Source organism: Ranitomeya imitator, chromosome 3 (genome assembly GCF_032444005.1).
Source record: "Ranitomeya imitator isolate aRanImi1 chromosome 3, aRanImi1.pri, whole genome shotgun sequence".
NCBI classification, from domain to species: domain Eukaryota; kingdom Metazoa; phylum Chordata; class Amphibia; order Anura; family Dendrobatidae; genus Ranitomeya; species Ranitomeya imitator.
Genome location: NC_091284.1, coordinates 749,910,168 through 749,929,210, shown reverse-complemented (window position 1 = coordinate 749,929,210; position 19,043 = coordinate 749,910,168). Strand labels below are relative to the sequence as shown.

The 19,043-nt window shown below is 42.6% G+C and overlaps 1 protein-coding gene across 1 annotated transcript in view; it reads right to left on the bottom strand.

Moving 5' to 3' along the window:
* The window catches only part of TRPC4 (transient receptor potential cation channel subfamily C member 4), a 413,435-nt gene that overhangs the window by 7,951 nt on the left and 386,441 nt on the right, over positions 1–19,043 (bottom strand). Inside the window, exon 7 of the mRNA XM_069758936.1 lies at positions 8,413–8,608. Coding sequence (XP_069615037.1) covers positions 8,413–8,608 — 196 coding nt within the window. The remainder of the gene's footprint in view (positions 1–8,412; positions 8,609–19,043) is intronic.

Below are 19,043 nucleotides of genomic sequence, written 5' to 3'. Positions count from 1 at the left end.
GGAAATGCCAAATGTTACCCCATTAAAGAACAAATGTTATTCTAATTGTACGATCCAATTTAGATTCTAAGAAGTTGAATGCTCCACATTTAACCCTGCTGTTCTGTTCAGGTCATAGTGACCCAGGAACAATACAAGTGTATAGTACATGGGAACAGAACAGAAGGGTTAAGATACCCTGATATCTGGCCACACCATCAGACAATAATGCTCTATTGTTTTTGCTATCAGTGGGCACAGTATTAAAATATCATATTATGAAGACAACCATGTGTCCTCCTAGGCCTTTTCGAGTCACTTTCCAAGGCAGTTCCAGTTCTGGTGGTTTTGAGCCAACCATGAAACATGAATGCCCATTCATCTAAACACTGACGTACACAGACAGAAAAGAATTCCTGTACAAGATTACTACATGGGCCCTTTGCTGTCAAATGGAGGTGGAAATGGGCCACTTATCTCTTGAGACCCTAAGCAGCTGAACAGGTTACACCAATCATTTGTCAGCACTGCATCTAAAAGGCTGCATTATAATGCTCCATATCACCTGCAGCAGGAGCTTTAGTTCTTATATAAAAGAGGCTGTTTATGGTTAACTTTTATTTTCTGCCATTATCCATAGCATCCCTTTACCAATACAGCATTACATGAAATTAATGGGTCATCCATGTAACCCACAGATGAGCTGTGTCCCTCAAAGAGAGCAATCAATGTAGATGTATTCTGAGCAAGAACCCTGCTAGGTGTCGAGTTCCCACAGCCGCACAGGGGGAATCTCGAGCCATCTCCGCTGCAATCTCCCATTCTTCTTTAGCCGCAGTGGAGCCTGCTCAATGGAGATGTCGGGCCCAGCGTCTGGCTCAGTCAGATACTGTGCGCTTGGTTGCTGCTGATCTTCCAGGCTCGGCCATTGTAGCCAGCACTGTTCAGTGCCGAACGGACACTCCTGCTTTTCCTCTACTGAGCATGCCCAAGGGACGACCTCTCATTGGAGGTCGGGGGTCACATGCTCAGGTCCTGAAGCAGTTCCTATTGGACCACAAGGAAGGTCCTGAAGAGCTTTCTCTATAAAAGGTTCGCATGGCCGCACGGCCATGCTCTTGTATAAACTTATGTTCTTGTGTGTTTGAGCTTAGCTACTTTGTGGTCTGTGTCAGCATGTGCTCAGGGTCGGCTGTATAGCCACTAGAATTCCGGCACCTCCGGAGAGTAGTTTGTGTGTGTGAATTTAGGGCTGGCATATAGCCACTAGAATTCCGGCACCTCCGGAGATGAGTTGTTTGTGTGCTGTTGCTGACTGTAAGATCACTGCATGGTACCTGCTCCATTAGTGGGCTGTGATCCTCTGTGAGGTTAACAGAGCACAGCATTATCGTTAATCCTGGCGACTCTGTGAAGCAACAGAGTTCGCTCCTATATACCGGGTGATGGATCCTGTTGTGAATTCTGTGGCAGAGTTCACTCATGTGGTCACAAGTGGTACTTCGGCTGATTCTCTCTGGGAGCTTCCGTTTGTGGAGGAAAGTGGTACTGCAGCTTCTGAGTTTCCTCCCTCAGGTGATCTGGTGAGGTCGTTAGCTGCTTCTCTACTTAACTCCACCTGATGCTTTGATCCATGCTTCCTGTCAATGTTCCAGTGTTGGACTTGTGTTTCTCTGGTTCATTCCTGTGGCCTGCTGCTCTGCATAGCTAAGTGCTTCTTTGCTATTTGTTGCTATTTTTTCTGTCCAGCTTGTCTATTTGTTTTGCTGGAAGCTCTGGGACGCAAAGGGTGTACCTCCGTGCCGTTAGTTCGGTACGGAGGGTCTTTTTGCCCCCTTTGCGTGGTTTTCTTTAGGGTTTTGTGTAGACCGCAAAGTTATCTTTCCTATCCTCGTTCTGTCTAGAATATCGGGCCTCACTTTGCTGAATCTATTTCATCCCTACGTTTGTCTTTTCATCTTACTCACAGTCATTATATGTGGGGGGCTGCCTTTTCCTTTGGGGTATTTCTCTGAGGCAAGGTAGGCTTATTTTTCTATCTTCAGGCTAGTTAGTTTCTCAGGCTGTGCCGAGTTGCATAGGGAGCGTTAGGCGCAATCCACAGCTGCCTCTAGTTGTGTTTGGAGAGGATCAGGAATTGCGGTCTACAGAGTTTCCACGTCTCAGAGCTCGTTCTATTATTTTGGGTTATTGTCAGATCACTGTATGTGCTCTGATCGCTATGTACATTGTGTTACTGAATTGCCTATCATAACAGTACAGGAAGCCCAAAGTACTAATGATTCTCAATAGAGGGAAAAAAGAAGTTCTGAGACCATTTTTTTTCCTTTGCACTGTGATTTGTCTTTTTTTTCCCCTAGACATTTGGGTGGTTCAGGACACAGGTGTTACAATGGACATTAAAGGTCTGTCTTCATGTGTAGATCAGCTCACGGCAAGAGTTCAAGATATTCAAAATTTTGTGGTTCAGAATTCTTTGTTAGAACCGAGAATTCCTATTCCAGATTTGTTTTTTGGAGATAGAACTAAATTTCTGAGTTTCAAGAATAATTGTAAACTGTTTCTGGCTTTGAAACCTCGCTCCTCTGGTGACCCAGCGCAACAGGTTAGGATCGTCATTTCTTTTTTGCGTGGCGACCCTCAGGACTGGGCATTTTCTCTTGCATCAGGAGATCCTGCATTGAGTGATATCGATGCGTTTTTCCTGGCGCTTGGATTGCTGTACGATGAGCCTAATTCAGTAGATCAGGCAGAAAAAAATTTGCTGGCTCTTTGTCAGGCTCAGGATGAGATAGAGCTATATTGCCAGAAATTTAGAAAATGGTCCGTGCTCACTCAATGGAATGAATCTGCGCTTGCAGCCATTTTCAGAAAGGGTCTCTCTGAAGCCATTAAGGATGTCATGGTGGGATTTCCTATGCCCGCTGGTTTGAATGAGTCTATGTCTTTGGCCATTCAGATCGGTCGACGCTTGCGTGAGCGTAAATCTGTGTACCATTTGGCGGTATTACCTGAGATTAAACCTGAGCCTATGCAGTGCGATAGGACTATGACCAGAGTTGAACGGCAAGAACACAGACGTCTGAATGGGCTGTGTTTCTACTGTGGTGATTCCACTCATGCTATCTCTGATTGTCCTAAGCGCACTAAGCGGTTCGCTAGGTCTGCCGCCATTGGTACTGTACAGTCAAAATTTCTTCTGTCCGTTACCTTGATATGCTCCTTGTCGTCGTATTCTGTCATGGCGTTTGTGGATTATGGCGCTGCCCTGAATTTGATGGACTTGGATTATGCTAAACGTTGTGGGTTTTTATTGGAGCCCTTGCAGTATCCTATTCCATTGAGAGGAATTGATGCTACACCTTTGGCCAAGAATAAGCCTCAATACTGGACCCAGCTGACCATGTGCATGGCTCCTGCACATCAGGAGGTTATTCGCTTTCTGGTGTTGCATAATCTGCATGATGTGGTCGTGTTGGGGTTGCCATGGCTACAAGCCCATAATCCAGTATTGGATTGGAATTCCATGTTGGTGTCCAGCTGGGGTTGTCAGGGGGTACATGGTGATGTTCCATTTCTGTCAATTTCGTCATCCACCCCTTCTGAGGTTCCAGAGTTCTTGTCTGATTACCGGGATGTATTTGATGAGCCCAAGTCCGATGCCCTGCCTCCGCATAGGGATTGTGATTGTGCTATCAATTTGATTCCTGGTAGTAAATTCCCAAAAGGTCGACTGTTTAATTTATCCGTGCCTGAGCACACCGCTATGCGCAGTTATGTGAAGGAATCCCTGGAGAAGGGGCATATTCGCCCGTCATCGTCGCCATTAGGAGCAGGGTTCTTTTTTGTAGCCAAGAAGGATGGTTCGCTGAGACCGTGTATAGATTACCGCCTTCTTAATAAGATCACTGTTAAATTTCAGTACCCCTTGCCATTGTTATCTGATTTGTTTGCTCGGATTAAGGGGGCTAGTTGGTTCACTAAGATAGATCTTCGTGGTGCATATAATCTGGTGAGAATCAGGCAAGGCGATGAATGGAAAACTGCATTTAATACGCCCGAGGGTCATTTTGAGTATCTAATGATGCCGTTCGGACTTGCCAATGCTCCATCAGTGTTTCAATCCTTTATGCATGACATCTTCCGTGAGTACCTGGATAAATTCCTGATTGTGTACTTGGATGACATTTTGATCTTCTCGGATGATTGGGAGTCTCATGTGAAGCAGGTCAGAACGGTTTTTCAGGTCCTGCGTGCTAATTCTTTGTTTGTGAAGGGATCAAAATGTCTCTTTGGTGTGCAGAAGGTTTCATTTTTGGGGTTCATCTTTTCCCCTTCTACTATCGAGATGGATCCGGTTAAGGTCCAAGCCATCCATGATTGGACTCAGCCGACATCTCTGAAAAGTCTGCAAAAGTTCCTGGGCTTTGCTAATTTTTATCGTCACTTCATCTGCAATTTTTCTAGTGTTGCCAAACCATTGACCGATTTGACCAAGAAGGGTGCTGATTTGGTCAATTGGTCTTCTGCTGCTGTGGAAGCTTTTCAAGAGTTGAAGCGTCGTTTTTCTTCTGCCCCTGTGTTGTGTCAACCAGATGTTTCTCTTCCGTTCCAGGTCGAGGTTGATGCTTCTGAGATTGGAGCAGGGGCTGTTTTGTCACAGAGAGGTTCTGGTTGCTCAGTGATGAAACCATGCGCTTTCTTTTCCAGGAAGTTTTTGCCTGCTGAGCGAAATTATGATGTGGGCAACCGAGAGTTGCTGGCCATGAAGTGGGCATTCGAGGAGTGGCGTCATTGGCTTGAAGGAGCTAAGCATCACGTGGTGGTATTGACTGATCATAAGAACTTGACTTATCTCGAGTCTGCCAAGCGCTTGAATCCTAGACAAGCTCGTTGGTCATTGTTTTTTGCCCGTTTTGACTTTGTGATTTCATACCTTCCGGGCTCTAAAAATGTGAAGGCGGATGCTGCAAAAATTTCAGGCTAATAAACCTGATCGTTGCCCAGCGGAGAAACTGTTTGTCCCTGATAGGTGGACGAATAGAGTTATCTCTGAACTTCATTGTTCGGTGTTGGCTGGTCATCCTGGAATCTTTGGTACCAGAGAGTTAGTGGCTAGATCCTTTTGGTGGCCCTCTCTGTCGCGGGATGTGCGTACTTTTGTGCAGTCCTGTGGGATTTTTGCTCGGGCTAAGCCCTGCTGTTCTCGTGCCAGTGGGTTGCTTTTGCCCTTGCCGGTCCCGAAGAGGCCTTGGACACATATCTCTATGGATTTTACTTCTGACCTTCCCGTTTCTCAAAAGATGTCAGTCATTTGGGTGGTCTGTGATCGCTTTTCTAAGATGGTCCATCTGGTACCCTTGTCTAAATTGCCTTCCTCCTCTGATTTGGTGCCTTTGTTCTTCAAGCATGTGGTTCGTTTGCATGGCATTCCAGAGAATATTGTTTCTGACAGAGGTTCCCAGTTTGTTTCGAGGTTTTGGCGAGCCTTTTGTGGTAGGATGGGCATTGACTTGTCTTTTTCCTCGGCTTTCCATCCTCAGACTAATGGCCAGACCGAACGAACCAATCAGACCTTGGAAACATATCTGAGATGCTTTGTTTCTGCTGATCAGGATGACTGGGTGTCCTTTTTGCCTTTGGCTGAGTTCGCCCTTAATGATCGGACCAGCTCGGCTACCTTGGTTTCGCCGTTTTTCTGCAATTCTGGGTTCCATCCTCGTTTCTCTTCAGGACAGGTTGAGTCTTCGGACTGTCCTGGTGTGGATACTGTGGTGGACAGGTTGCAGCAGATTTGGACTCAGGTAGTGGACAATTTGACCTTGTCCCAGGAGAAGGCTCAACTTTTCGCTAATCGCAGACGCCGTGTGGGTCCCCGACTTCGTGTTGGGGATCTGGTTTGGTTATCTTCTCGTCATATTCCTATGAAGGTTTCCTCTCCTAAGTTTAAACCTCGTTTTATTGGTCCGTATAGGATTTCTGAGGTTCTTAATCCTGTGTCTTTTCGTCTGACCCTTCCAGATTCTTTTTCCATACATAACGTATTCCATAGGTCATTGTTGCGGAGATACGTGGCACCTATGGTCCCATCTGTTGAGCCTCCTGCCCCGGTTTTGGTGGAGGGGGAATTGGAGTATATTGTGGAGAAGATTTTGGATTCTCGTGTTTCAAGACGGAAACTCCAGTATCTGGTTAAATGGAAGGGTTATGCTCAGGAAGATAATTCCTGGGTTTTTGCCTCTGATGTCCATGCTCCCGATCTTGTTCGTGCCTTTCATGTGGCTCATCCTGGTCGGCCTGGGGGCTCTGGTGAGGGTTCGGTGACCCCTCCTCAAGGGGGGGTACTGTTGTGAATTCTGTGGCAGAGTTCACTCCTGTGGTCACAAGTGGTACTTCGGCTGATTCTCTCTGGGAGCTTCCGTTTGTGGAGGAAAGTGGTACTGCAGCTTCTGAGTTTCCTCCCTCAGGTGATCTGGTGAGGTCGTTAGCTGCTTCTGTACTTAACTCCACCTGATGCTTTGATCCATGCTTCCTGTCAATGTTCCAGTTTTGGACTTGTGTTTCTCTGGATCATTCCTGTGGCCTGCTGCTCTGCATAGCTAAGTGCTTCTTTGCTATTTGTTGCTATTTTTTCTGTCCAGCTTGTCTATTTGTTTTGCTGGAAGCTCTGGGACGCAAAGGGTGTACCTCCGTGCCGTTAGTTCGGTACGGAGGGTCTTTTTGCCCCCTTTGCGTGGTTTTCTTTAGGGTTTTGTGTAGACCGCAAAGTTATCTTTCCTATCCTCATTCTGTCTAGAATATCGGGCCTCACTTTGCTGAATCTATTTCATCCCTACGTTTGTCTTTTCATCTTACTCACAGTCATTATATGTGGGGGGCTGCCTTTTCCTTTGGGGTATTTCTCTGAGGCAAGGTAGGCTTATTTTTCTATCTTCAGGCTAGTTAGTTTCTCAGGCTGTGCCGAGTTGCATAGGGAGCGTTAGGCGCAATCCACAGCTGCCTCTAGTTGTGTTTGGAGAGGATCAGGAATTGCGGTCTACAGAGTTTCCACGTCTCAGAGCTCGTTCTATTATTTTGGGTTATTGTCAGATCACTGTATGTGCTCTGATCGCTATGTACATTGTGTTACTGAATTGCCTATCATAACAGGATCCCGTGTCTATTCGGCGTAGTACCGCGATATAGTGCCACCATTTACTAGCAGCAGGTTCCACTCCTGCACGGTGGACCCCGGGCTGCGAACGCACCTATACTATCTCCATATTTACTCTGTGCATTCCGCCAGCCCTAACAAACCACTCCTTTTTGACATTTATATAAACTGGTTTGTGTGTTCATATAGAACACACGTTGATGTCCAAAATTCCAAATGATTTTATATAATTACATCCGACCATACCTTAAGTCCTTGTACATTATGAGCTGAAGTCTTACAATACCATTCCCTATCAGATGCAAAGATGAAGAATCTAAAAGAAGGGACGAGTGCCTACTACAACACCGTAGGATCCACGTGACTTAAAGGGAACCTGTCAGGTCACCCATGCCCTCCAACCCAGCATCATTCATCTATGTAGGACTAAATTCCCTGTCTAATCAGCCCTGTATAACATTATTCAGTAAAAAGAGGTTTAAAAATAGCATTTATAAGGTTCCTGTTTGCTATGCTAATTAGAGCTTTGACTAGTCCATGGGGCATGTTTCCCTAGACTAGTCGTCAGCCCTCTTTCCATGTTATCATGCCCCTGTGGGTGTGATAACAGAATTTACAGGAGCCGACATCATCGCCAGCTCCTGCTAATCTCTCGCATGTGAGCCACTCATTTCGCCAACGTCACTGCTCCTATGTTGCTAAGTGTATGCTTCCTGGCTTCAAACAAGAAGTGTGGTAGATGGCTTACATCCATAGAGGAGTCAAAGCACAACTGGACTCACAGGAACAAGAGGAACAGCTGGCACAATGACGTGAGTGAAAAAAGCTGCACACCTGCGTAAGATTTGCCGGGGCTGGCGGTGATGTCGGCTCCTGCAAATTATGCGGTGTGATAACATAGAAAAAGGGCTGATCAGTCTGGGGAAATTAACGCTCCATTGTCTAGTCAAAGCCTAAATTAGCATAGCAAATGTGGACCTTATAAATGCTTTTTTAAAATATCATTTTCACTGACTAATGTTATACAGGACTGGTTAGGCAGGGAATTAAGTCCTGCATACGTAAATGCTCTCTCGGTTGAAGGGCCTAGAGGACCAGACAAGTTCCTTTTAACCAGCCTGGACTTATATGAACTCTTCACATCTATCACACTGAGTTGATGCATAATATGCATAATATCAGAGAGTCATGCTAGCTTTTGAGGTTTATTACTTTGACGACTAAAACAAAGTTTAATAACACTTAATAAAAATAGACAAATATTACAAAACACAACTTACAGCGATGAGCTGGTAGGAGTTGTTCATCATGGCAATCAGCATGTTCAGAAGAACAACCAGGGAGATTACATTGTAGGTTCCAAACATTGTGGCACCAACAAATTCTGTGAATTTGTGATCAGGTTGTACGTTTGTTACATAGAGGTTGATGAGTCCAAAAATTGACCAAAATAGTGACTGTAAGGTTTCAAAAAACCTAGAATAATGAAGAGCGACAGGAGAAAGGAAATCATAATAAAACAGATATTTTCACAATATAACAGTCAAAAAGTAAAAAGCATTTTCAAGGAAAAATACATTCCTGTTCTAAATTCTACAAGCAGTAATCAATGTAAGGGTCATCAACTATGCAATGATAGGGAATCGAGTACTCTAACCATGGGCAACTGACTTATCGAGGAAGCCGTACTCAAGCGTGGGAAAATATTCTGAAAAGTTCCCAGGCTCGAATTCATATGAGTTCATCCAGCAGAGGGCGCATCACCGCGACTCGAGGCAACTACAGTACATTCCCCTGCATTCCATTCATTCACCAAGTTTTACAGTCAGGAGCACAGCTGCATTAGCAGACTTCCTGGGTGTAAAATGATTTAACATCTTCAGATGGATTTACAGCGTGGGACAAGACTGTAACGACGGAAGGTATGGAATATTGTTGTTTGTTTTTTTTGTTTCAGGTGACCAGTATAATAAAATATTACAACAACCTGTGTATTTATTTAATTAAAATACTTTGTAATAATGTGTGTGTGTTTTTTTAACCATTTCATACTATTGGATTAATAATGGATAGGTATCATAATTGACGCCTCTCCATCATTAATCTGGCTTAATGTCACCTTACAATAGCAAGGTGACATTAACCCTTTATTACCCCATATCCCACCGCTACACGGGAATGGGAAGAGAGTGGCCAAGTGCCAGAATAGGCGCATCTTCCAGATGTGCCTGTCCTGGGGTGGCTGGGGGCAGATGTTTTTATCCGGTGAAGGGGGGGGCAATAACCATGGACCCTCTCCAGGCTATTAATATCTGCCCTCAGTCACTGGCTTTACCATTCTGGCGGAGAAAATTTTTTCCGCGATTTAACCCTTTAATTTAATAGCTAGAGTGCCCAAATTTTGCACATACACACTACTAACATTAGTAGTGTGGAATATGCAAAAAAAAAGGGATATGAGATGGTTTACTGTATGTAAACCATGTCTCATGTCATGTTGGGTTTGAGAAGGAGATAGGAAAAGCCGGCAATTGAATTACCGGCTTTTAAGCTATCTAGCGCTGTATGAAATATTAATATATATATATATATATATATATATATATACAGTGGGGCAAAAAGTATTTAGTCAGTCAGCAATAGTGCAAGTTCCACCACTTAAAAAGATGAGAGGCGTCTGTAATTTACATCATAGGTAGACCTCAACTATGGGAGACAAACTGAGAAAAAAAAATCCAGAAAATCACATTGTCTGTTTTTTTAACATTTTATTTGCATATTATGGTGGAAAATAAGTATTTGGTCAGAAACAAAATTTCATCTCAATACTTTGTAATATATCCTTTGTTGGCAATGACAGAGGTCAAACGTTTTCTGTAAGTCTTCACAAGGTTGCCACACACTGTTGTTGGTATGTTGGCCCATTCCTCCATGCAGATCTCCTCTAGAGCAGTGATGTTTTTGGCTTTTCGCTTGGCAACACGGACTTTCAACTCCCTCCAAAGGTTTTCTATAGGGTTGAGATCTGGAGACTGGCTAGGCCACTCCAGGACCTTGAAATGCTTCTTACGAAGCCACTCCTTCGTTGCCCTGGCGGTGTGCTTTGGATCATTGTCATGTTGAAAGACCCAGCCACGTTTCATCTTCAATGCCCTTGCTGATGGAAGGTTTGCACTCAAAATCTCACGATACATGGCCCCATTCATTCTTTCATGTACCCGGATCAGTCGTCCTGGCCCCTTTGCAGAGAAACAGCCCCAAAGCATGATGTTTCCACCACCATGCTTTACAGTAGGTATGGTGTTTGATGGATGCAACTCAGTATTCTTTTTCCTCCAAACACGACAAGTTGTGTTTCTACCAAACAGTTCCAGTTTGGTTTCATCAGACCATATGACATTCTCCCAAAACTCCTCTGGATCATCCAAATGCTCTCTAGCAAACTTCAGACGGGCCCGGACATGTACTGGCTTAAGCAGTGGGACACGTCTGGCACTGCAGGATCTGAGTCCATGGTGGCGTAGTGTGTTACTTATGGTAGGCCTTGTTACATTGGTCCCAGCTCTCTGCAGTTCATTCACTAGGTCCCCCCGCGTGGTTCTGGGATTTTTGCTCACCGTTCTTGTGATCATTCTGACCCCACGGGGTGGGATTTTGCGTGGAGCCCCAGATCGAGGGAGATTATCAGTGGTCTTGTATGTCTTCCATTTTCTAATTATTGCTCCCACTGTTGATTTCCTCACTCCAAGCTGGTTGGCTATTGCAGATTCAGTCTTCCCAGCCTGGTGCAGGGCTACAATTTTGTTTCTGGTGTCCTTTGACAGCTCTTTGGTCTTCACCATAGTGGAGTTTGGAGTCAGACTGTTTGAGGGTGTGCACAGGTGTCTTTTTATACTGATAACAAGTTTAAACAGGTGCCATTACTACAGGTAATGAGTGGAGGAAAGAGGAGACTCTTAAAGAAGAAGTTACAGGTCTGTGAGAGCCAGAAATCTTGATTGTTTGTTTCTGACCAAATACTTATTTTCCACCATAATATGCAAAAAAAATGATAAAAAAACAGACAATGTGATTTTCTGGATTTTTTTTTCTCAGTTTGTCTCCCATAGTTGAGGTCTACCTATGATGTAAATTACAGACGCCTCTCATCTTTTTAAGTGGTGGAACTTGCACTATTGCTGACTGACTAAATACTTTTTTGCCCCACTGTACATATATATATACAGGTCCTTCTCAAAAAATTAGCATATAGTGTTAAATTTCATTATTTACCATAATGTAATGATTACAATTAAACTTTCATATATTATAGATTCATTATCCACCAACTGAAATTTGTCAGGTCCTTTATTGTTTTAATACTGATGATTTTGGCATACAACTCCTGATAACCCAAAAAACCTGTCTCAATAAATTAGCATATCAAGAAAAGACCTATTACCCTAATCTTCTGAATCAACTAATTAACTCTAAACACATGCAAAAGATACCTGAGGCTTTTATAAACTCCCTGCCTGGTTCATTACTCAAAACCCCCATCATGGGTAAGACTAGCGACCTGACAGATGACAAGAAGGCCATCATTGACACCCTCAAGCAAGAGGGTAAGACCCAGAAAGAAATTTCTCAACAAATAGGCTGTTCCCAGAGTGCTGTATCAAGGCACCTCAATGGTAAGTCTGTTGGAAGGAAACAATGCGGCAGAAAACGCTGTACAACGAGAAGAGGAGACCGGACCCTGAGGAAGATTGTGGAGAAGGACCGATTCCAGACCTTGGGGAACCTGAGGAAGCAGTGGACTGAGTCTGGTGTGGAAACATCCAGAGCCACCGTGCACAGGCGTGTGCAGGAAATGGGCTACAGGTGCCGCATTCCCCAGGTAAAGCCACTTTTGAACCATAAACAGCGGCAGAGGCGCCTGACCTGGGCTACAGAGAAGCAGCACTGGACTGTTGCTAAGTGGTCCCAAGTACTTTTTTCTGATGAAAGCAAATTTTGCATGTCATTTGGAAATCAAGGTGCCAGAGTCTGGAGGAAGACTGGGGAGAAGGAAATGCCAAAATGCCTGAAGTCCAGTGTCAAGTACCCACAGTCAGTGATGATGTGGGGTGCCATGTCAGCTGCTGGTGTTGGTTCACTGTGTTTCATCAAGGGCAGGGTCAATGCAGCTAGCTATCAGGAGATTTTGGAGCACTTCATGCTTCCATCGGCTGAAATGCTTTATGAAGATGAAGATTTCATTTTTCAGCACGACCTGGCACCTGCTCACAGTGCCAAAACCACTGGTAAATGGTTTACTGACCATGGTATTACTGTGCTCAATTGGCCTGCCAACTCTCCTGACCTGAACCCCATAGAGAATCTGTGGGATATTGTGAAGAGAAAGTTGAGAGACGCAAGACCCAACACTCTGGATGAGCTTAAGGCCGCTATTGAAGCATCCTGGGCCTCCATAACATCTCAGCAGTGTCACAGGCTGATTGCCTCCATGCCACGCTGCATTGAAGCAGTCATTTCTGCCAAAGGATTCCCGACCAAGTATTGAGTGCATAACTGAACATTATTATTTGATGGTTTTTTTGTTTGTTATTAAAAAACACTTTTATTTGATTGGATGGGTGAAATATGCTAATTTATTGAGACAGGTTTTTTGGGTTATCAGGAGTTGTATGCCAAAATCATCAGTATTAAAACAATAAAAGACCTGACAAATTTCAGTTGGTGGATAATGAATCTATAATATATGAAAGTTTAATTGTAATCATTACATTATGGTAAATAATGAAATTTAACACTATATGCTAATTTTTAGAGAAGGACCTGTATATATATATGTGTCTCACTGACATCTTATCTTAGCTATTCTATTCTAACCTGTCAGTGTGATTTTACTGTACACCGCACTGAATTGCCGGCTTTTCTCTCTAACACCGCTGCATATTTCTCGCAAGTCACACTGTTGGTCCATGTGTAATCCGTATTTTTCTCACTCCCATAGACTTTCATTGGCGTATTTTTTGCGCAATACGGTGACAAACGCAGCATGCTGCGATTTTCTACGGCCGTAGAAGACCGTATAATACGGATCAGTAAAATACGGCAGATAGGAGCTGGGCCATAGAGAATCATTGTACCGTATGCAATCCGTATTTTCTGCACCTCTCATACGTCTGTAAAACTCGCTAGTGTGAGGCCGGCCTTAGAGTTGAGCAAATATGTTCGTAATCGGTCTACAAATCTGAATTTGCCATATTCTTGCCATAGTGGTGCCCTATTCGTGCTGAATTTATGTTAGGCTTGTTTCACATTTGCGTTTAAAAACGCAGCGTTAAAAACGCAAACGCAGGTGGTGAAAAAAATGCATGTAAACGCGTGCAAACGCTGCGTTTTTAAGACACATATACGTTTTCGTTTGCAGAAAAAAACGCGGCGTTTTGACGCGTTTACATGCGTTTTTTCCTGCGTTTGCATTTTTGAAACGCATGATGAGAAGTGTGTGACAGCTGCCAATCATCAAAATCAACTAGAAAACCCACTAGAAATAGCTAGAGTTAGGGTTAGGGTTAGGATCCCTTTATCACCTTGATGGTGGGGGGTTAGGGTTAGGATTAGCGTTAGGATTAGGGTTGGGGTTTGGATCCCTTTATCACCTTGATTGTGGGGGGTTAGGGATAGGGTTAGGATTAGTGTTAGGATTAGGGTTAGGGTTTGGATCCCTTTATCACCTTGATTGTGGGGGGTTAGGGTTAGGATTGGGGTTAGGATTAGGGTTAGGGTTTGGATCCCTTTATCACCTTGAAGGTGGGGGGTGGCTTATCAGTGTGTAGACTTGTTTTTTTCTATGGAAATGCATGTGTTTAAAAACACAACCAAACACATGTGCTTAAAAACGCATGCGTTTACATAGACAGCAATATGTTTTTTTGCCGCACAAAAACGCATGCTTTTTTTGCGGCAAAAAAACGCCTCTAGAAATTACTACATGTTGCATTTCTGCAACAAAACGCAAGCAGAGAAACGACACATGCGTTGTCAAATGCGGCAAAACGCATACAAAAAAAACATGCGTTTTTAATGTTAAATATAGGTAAAAAAACGCATGCTTTTTTTGCGCTAAAACGCAGTGCCAAAAACCGCAAATGTGAAACCAGCCTTAGATGATCAGTTCCGAACATATTCGGTCATTTCTACTCCCATTGACTCAAATGACATTCGGCTGTGTTCGATCAATATTGACAAAAAGATAATTCGCTGCTAATCATAATCGGAACCAAATTTTGAAAAATTTGCTCATCTTTACTGTCTATGTTGCCCACAGCAACTAATCACAATGAAGCTTTAATTTTGCAAGGGCAGAACACAAAATTAAAGCTGCTCTGCGATTGATTGCTCTAAGCAACAGAGGTTGATAAGTCTATAAATTTGTCTTATTTATAAAGACAAATCAGATGAGCCAAATAAATATAAAATTGATGGTATTCAATTACTTCTAAATTACAATTAATTTGGTTTGAGTTACAGAAATGTGATGGTAATATACCTGTCCCATAGAACATCCACGGCAGTTGGAACCTCAACAACAATTCCATTATGAGTTTAGCCAAGATTTACATGTTAGGCTGCTTTCACACATCAGGTTTTTGCTATCAGGCAGAATCCGGCAAATTTTGAAAAAACGGATCCTGCAAAAGTTGCCGCCAGATCCATTTTTTTCTCATAGACTTGTATTAGCACCGGATTGTGATTTCATGCGTTTTTTTTTTGCCGGATCCGTCGAAAATTCATTTTCTGGCGGTCGGAGAAAACAAACATAGGAACGTTTTTTCTGTCAGTCGAAAAAATGGACAGCTACAGATCTGGTGAAAAATGGATGAAACTTGAGGTGAAATGATGGAATCTGGCGACGGATTTTTACACAAATCATGCATTTTCCATTCTGGAGTCTCTTTCTCTATCGACAAAAAACCGATGCGTGAAAGCATCCTTAGATGGGTATTAAGCAGTTTTTTTTTTTGTACAGCACCCTTTATTTTCAGGTGAAATACAGACAAAAACAGGTTTTACAGTACAGATGAATCATTTAGCAGAAATACAATGCACGGTACAAAACAAGTATAACTAAACATGGCCAAGTGACAGACATGGGAATGGGGACTTGGCCAACAAGAGTTTACAATCTACAACAGAAAAGGGAAGAACAAAGAAGAAGAGAGTAAAAGCTAGTAATATGGGAATGTGATGGGAATGTGATGGAATCAGTGTTATTTTGCTGGTTGTAGGCATTTTTGAAGAAGTGGGTTTTTAGGCTGCATTTGACACCTTTGAAGGTTGGGGATGGTCCAGTCAGTTGAATTACTCAGTTCCAGAGTACAAGGAAGTAATATGAGAAATCTTGGAGATAATCAAGTGAGGAGCTGACAAGAGGGGAGCAAAGAAGGAGTTCTTCTGAGGACTGGAGATTTGGAGATAACAGGCCATGAATAGTCAGGTAAGTCATAGTAACATATTAACATAGTTATTAAGGTTGAAGAAAGACTTTAAGTCCATCTAGTTCAACCCATAGCCTAACCTAACATGCCCTAACATGTTGATCCAGACGAAGGCAAAAAAAACCATGTGGCAAAAGTAAGCTCCACTTTGGGGAAATAAATTCCTTCCTGACTCCACATACGGCAATCAGACTAGTTCCTTGGATCAACGCCCTATCGAGGAATCTAGTATATATATCCTGTAACATTATACTTTTCCAGAAAGGTATCCAGTTCCTTCTTAAATTTTAGCAATGAATCACTCATTACAACATCATACGGCAGAGAGTTCCATAGTCTCACTGCTCTTACAGTAAAGAACCCGCATCTGTTATTATGCTTAAACCTTCTTTCCTCCAGACGTAGAGGATGCCCCCTTGTCCCTGTCTATGATTAAAAAGATCATCAGAAAGGTCTTTGTACTGTCCCCTCATATATTTATACATTAAAATAAGATCACCCCTAAGGCTGGTTTCACACTTGCGTTTTTGAACGCATGCGTTTTAAAAAAAAAACGCATGGTACAAAAACGCATGTAAACGCGTGTAAACGCTGCGTTTTTTTGATGCACGCGTTTAACGCGTGCGTCAAAAAAACGCAGCGTTTACACGCGTTTACATGCGTTTTTGCATGCGTTTGCGTTTTTTTGGGGATTTTTAAAAAAAAAAAAAAATAAAAAAAAAGGTTACCAGACACAACCAATGGGAATAGAGAGGGCGTACATGATTGGCAATCAATATATAGACCCTAGGGGAACAGAAATTTTCAGAGCTTGCTACTGTTTCCGGTGTCATGATGGATCTTTCAATGGCGAACTTTTATTTCAAACTGGAGTTCAGCTTCAAGATTTTCCTTGCCTGTGTTTTTGCTTGGGAGCAAGACCGAAACCGCCAAAGATGGAGAAGGAGACAGCGTCGGCGTTTTTGGAGGCACCCCATCATTGAAATGCGTGAGACCCGTGGAGCATATCACACGCTCTATGCGGAGCTGAATGCCAACCCGGAGAAATTCCAGGATTACACCAGAATGTCTCAGGATTCTTTCCGGGATTTACTGTCTCGCCGTGGACATTGGAGCTTTTGGCCGTGGCAATGATTCCCAGACATTCAAGAGCTCGGATATGGGCCGTCGGGTATATGGCAACAATTTTAATTTTCCCCCTCCACAGCCTCTCCCCAACACTCAAGGCCCACCGCTGCCATTTGTTATGGTTGGGGATGAGGCCTTCCAGATGTGTGAAAATCTCCTGAAGCCCTATTCTAGTAGGGACTTGGACCACACACGCAGAATATACAACTACAGACTGACCAGGGCCAGAAGAACCGTAGAGTGCAGCTTTGGCATTCTGGTTGCTAAATGGCGCATTCTTGCAACAGCCATCAATCTAAAAGTGGAAACTGTGGACGAGGTGGTCAAAGCCTGTGTGGTTCTACACAATTATATAATGGCTAAGGAGCGACCCCACATTGAACTTGATGAACCAGTTTCACACCCATTGCCAGATTTTCAGCATCACCCGATGCGGTCAACTGCAGCCGTTGGTCTTATGCGGGACCAATTTGCGGCCTATTTTGTGTCCGATATTGGACGGGTTTCATGGCAGGACAATGTTGTTTAAATGTCCTGTTGTATGTTAATGTTTACCAATTATTAAATACTGATACCAATTTTTCTAATTAATAAACTTTTTTGTCTTCACCAGGTCTCCTGTCTTTTTCCTCTCTAAAAAACGGTTGAACAAAGATGGGCAGTAGATATGTATATCATAATTTGTAATCCAAAACCAGGAGTGGGTGATAGTTGATGAGGTAATAATTAGATTTTTTTAATCATAATTGACCTCTGTTGCACTCCCTATTTTGGTTTACAAAGAATGATATAAACACGCATACTTATAATAATGTAACCAGATTTAAATTTATTTATTGGTAATCTTCTTGACGTCATTGCGTCAAGACTGGCACGCTCTCTATACCCGTCAAGTCAAGTGTAAGAAATAATGAATTCATGATGAACATATACATGATCATGAATTCAAAATTTCTTACACCTGCCCAGGTGAGGATAGATAGTTAGCGTGTGCCAACCATTGTCCCATCAGTTTGACAAAAATTGTCACATAATGTGCTATATAGAATATGGTGAATATACAAGTCAGTAATCAACTAAACAGGTCAGGTGTCTATTTTGACATCTGACCGGTTCAGTTGAGTTCTGAACTTGATTGCCACCATTTTCTCTTTGGACAGTGACACTACACTAGTTAAAAATTAAAAATAAGAGTATGGAAATAACTGCTATTTTTTTGGCCAACTCATATCTGTATACTAAAGAAACACATATAGATGTTGTCTGGTATTTTATACTACTGGAGATATGTGTAGGCCAAAAGAATAAGTGTGTGACGAACTTTATTGGTGTGTATTGAGAGCGGTGAAAGACACAATAAACCAAACATAATTGTTGCAAATAATCTTTTTTTTAATTGAGGAAAAACAACAATTTATTTTTTGGTACCGTGCCGGGTTGAACCACGCCGGCTTGGGGTTGAGTGACGTAACTGGGGGGTATTCAGAACTGAAGCCTGGCTTTCCGTGGAGGAGACAGAGGTGGCAGGAGAATGGGCAAGAAAACTTGAAGGGTCTGGAAGTTCGGGGATGGGGCTTAACCCCTTAGTGACAGAGCCAATTTGGTACTTAATGACCAGGCCAATTTTTGCAATTCTGACCACTGTCACTTTATGAGGTTATAACTCTGGAACGCTTCAACGGATCCCGCTGATTCTGAGATTGTTTTTTCGTGACATATTGTACTTCATGTTAGTGGTAACATTTCTTCGATATTACTTGCGATTATTTATGAAAAAAACGGAAATATGGCGAAAATTTTTAAAATTTTGCAGTTTTCAAACTTTGTATTTTTATGCCCTTAAATCAGAGAGATATGTCATAAAAAATAGTTAATAAATAATATTTCCCTCATGTCTACTTTACATCAGCACAATTTTGGAAACAAAATTTTTTTTTGTTAGGGAGTTATAAGGGTTAAAATTTGACCAGCAATTTCTCATTTTTACAACACCATTTTTTTTTAGGGACCACATCACATTTGAAGTCATTTTGAGGGGTCTATATGATAGAAAATAATGAAGTGTGACACCATTCTAAAAACTACACCCCTCAAGGTTCTCAAAACCACATTCAAGAAGTTTATTAACCCTTTACGTGCTTCACAGGAACTGAAACAATGTGGAAGGAAAAAATGAACATTTAACTTTTTTTTGCAAACATCTTAATTCAGAACCATTTTTTTTATTTTCACAAGTGTAAAAACAGAAATGTCACCATAAATTTTGTTATGCAATTTCTCCTGAATACGCCAAT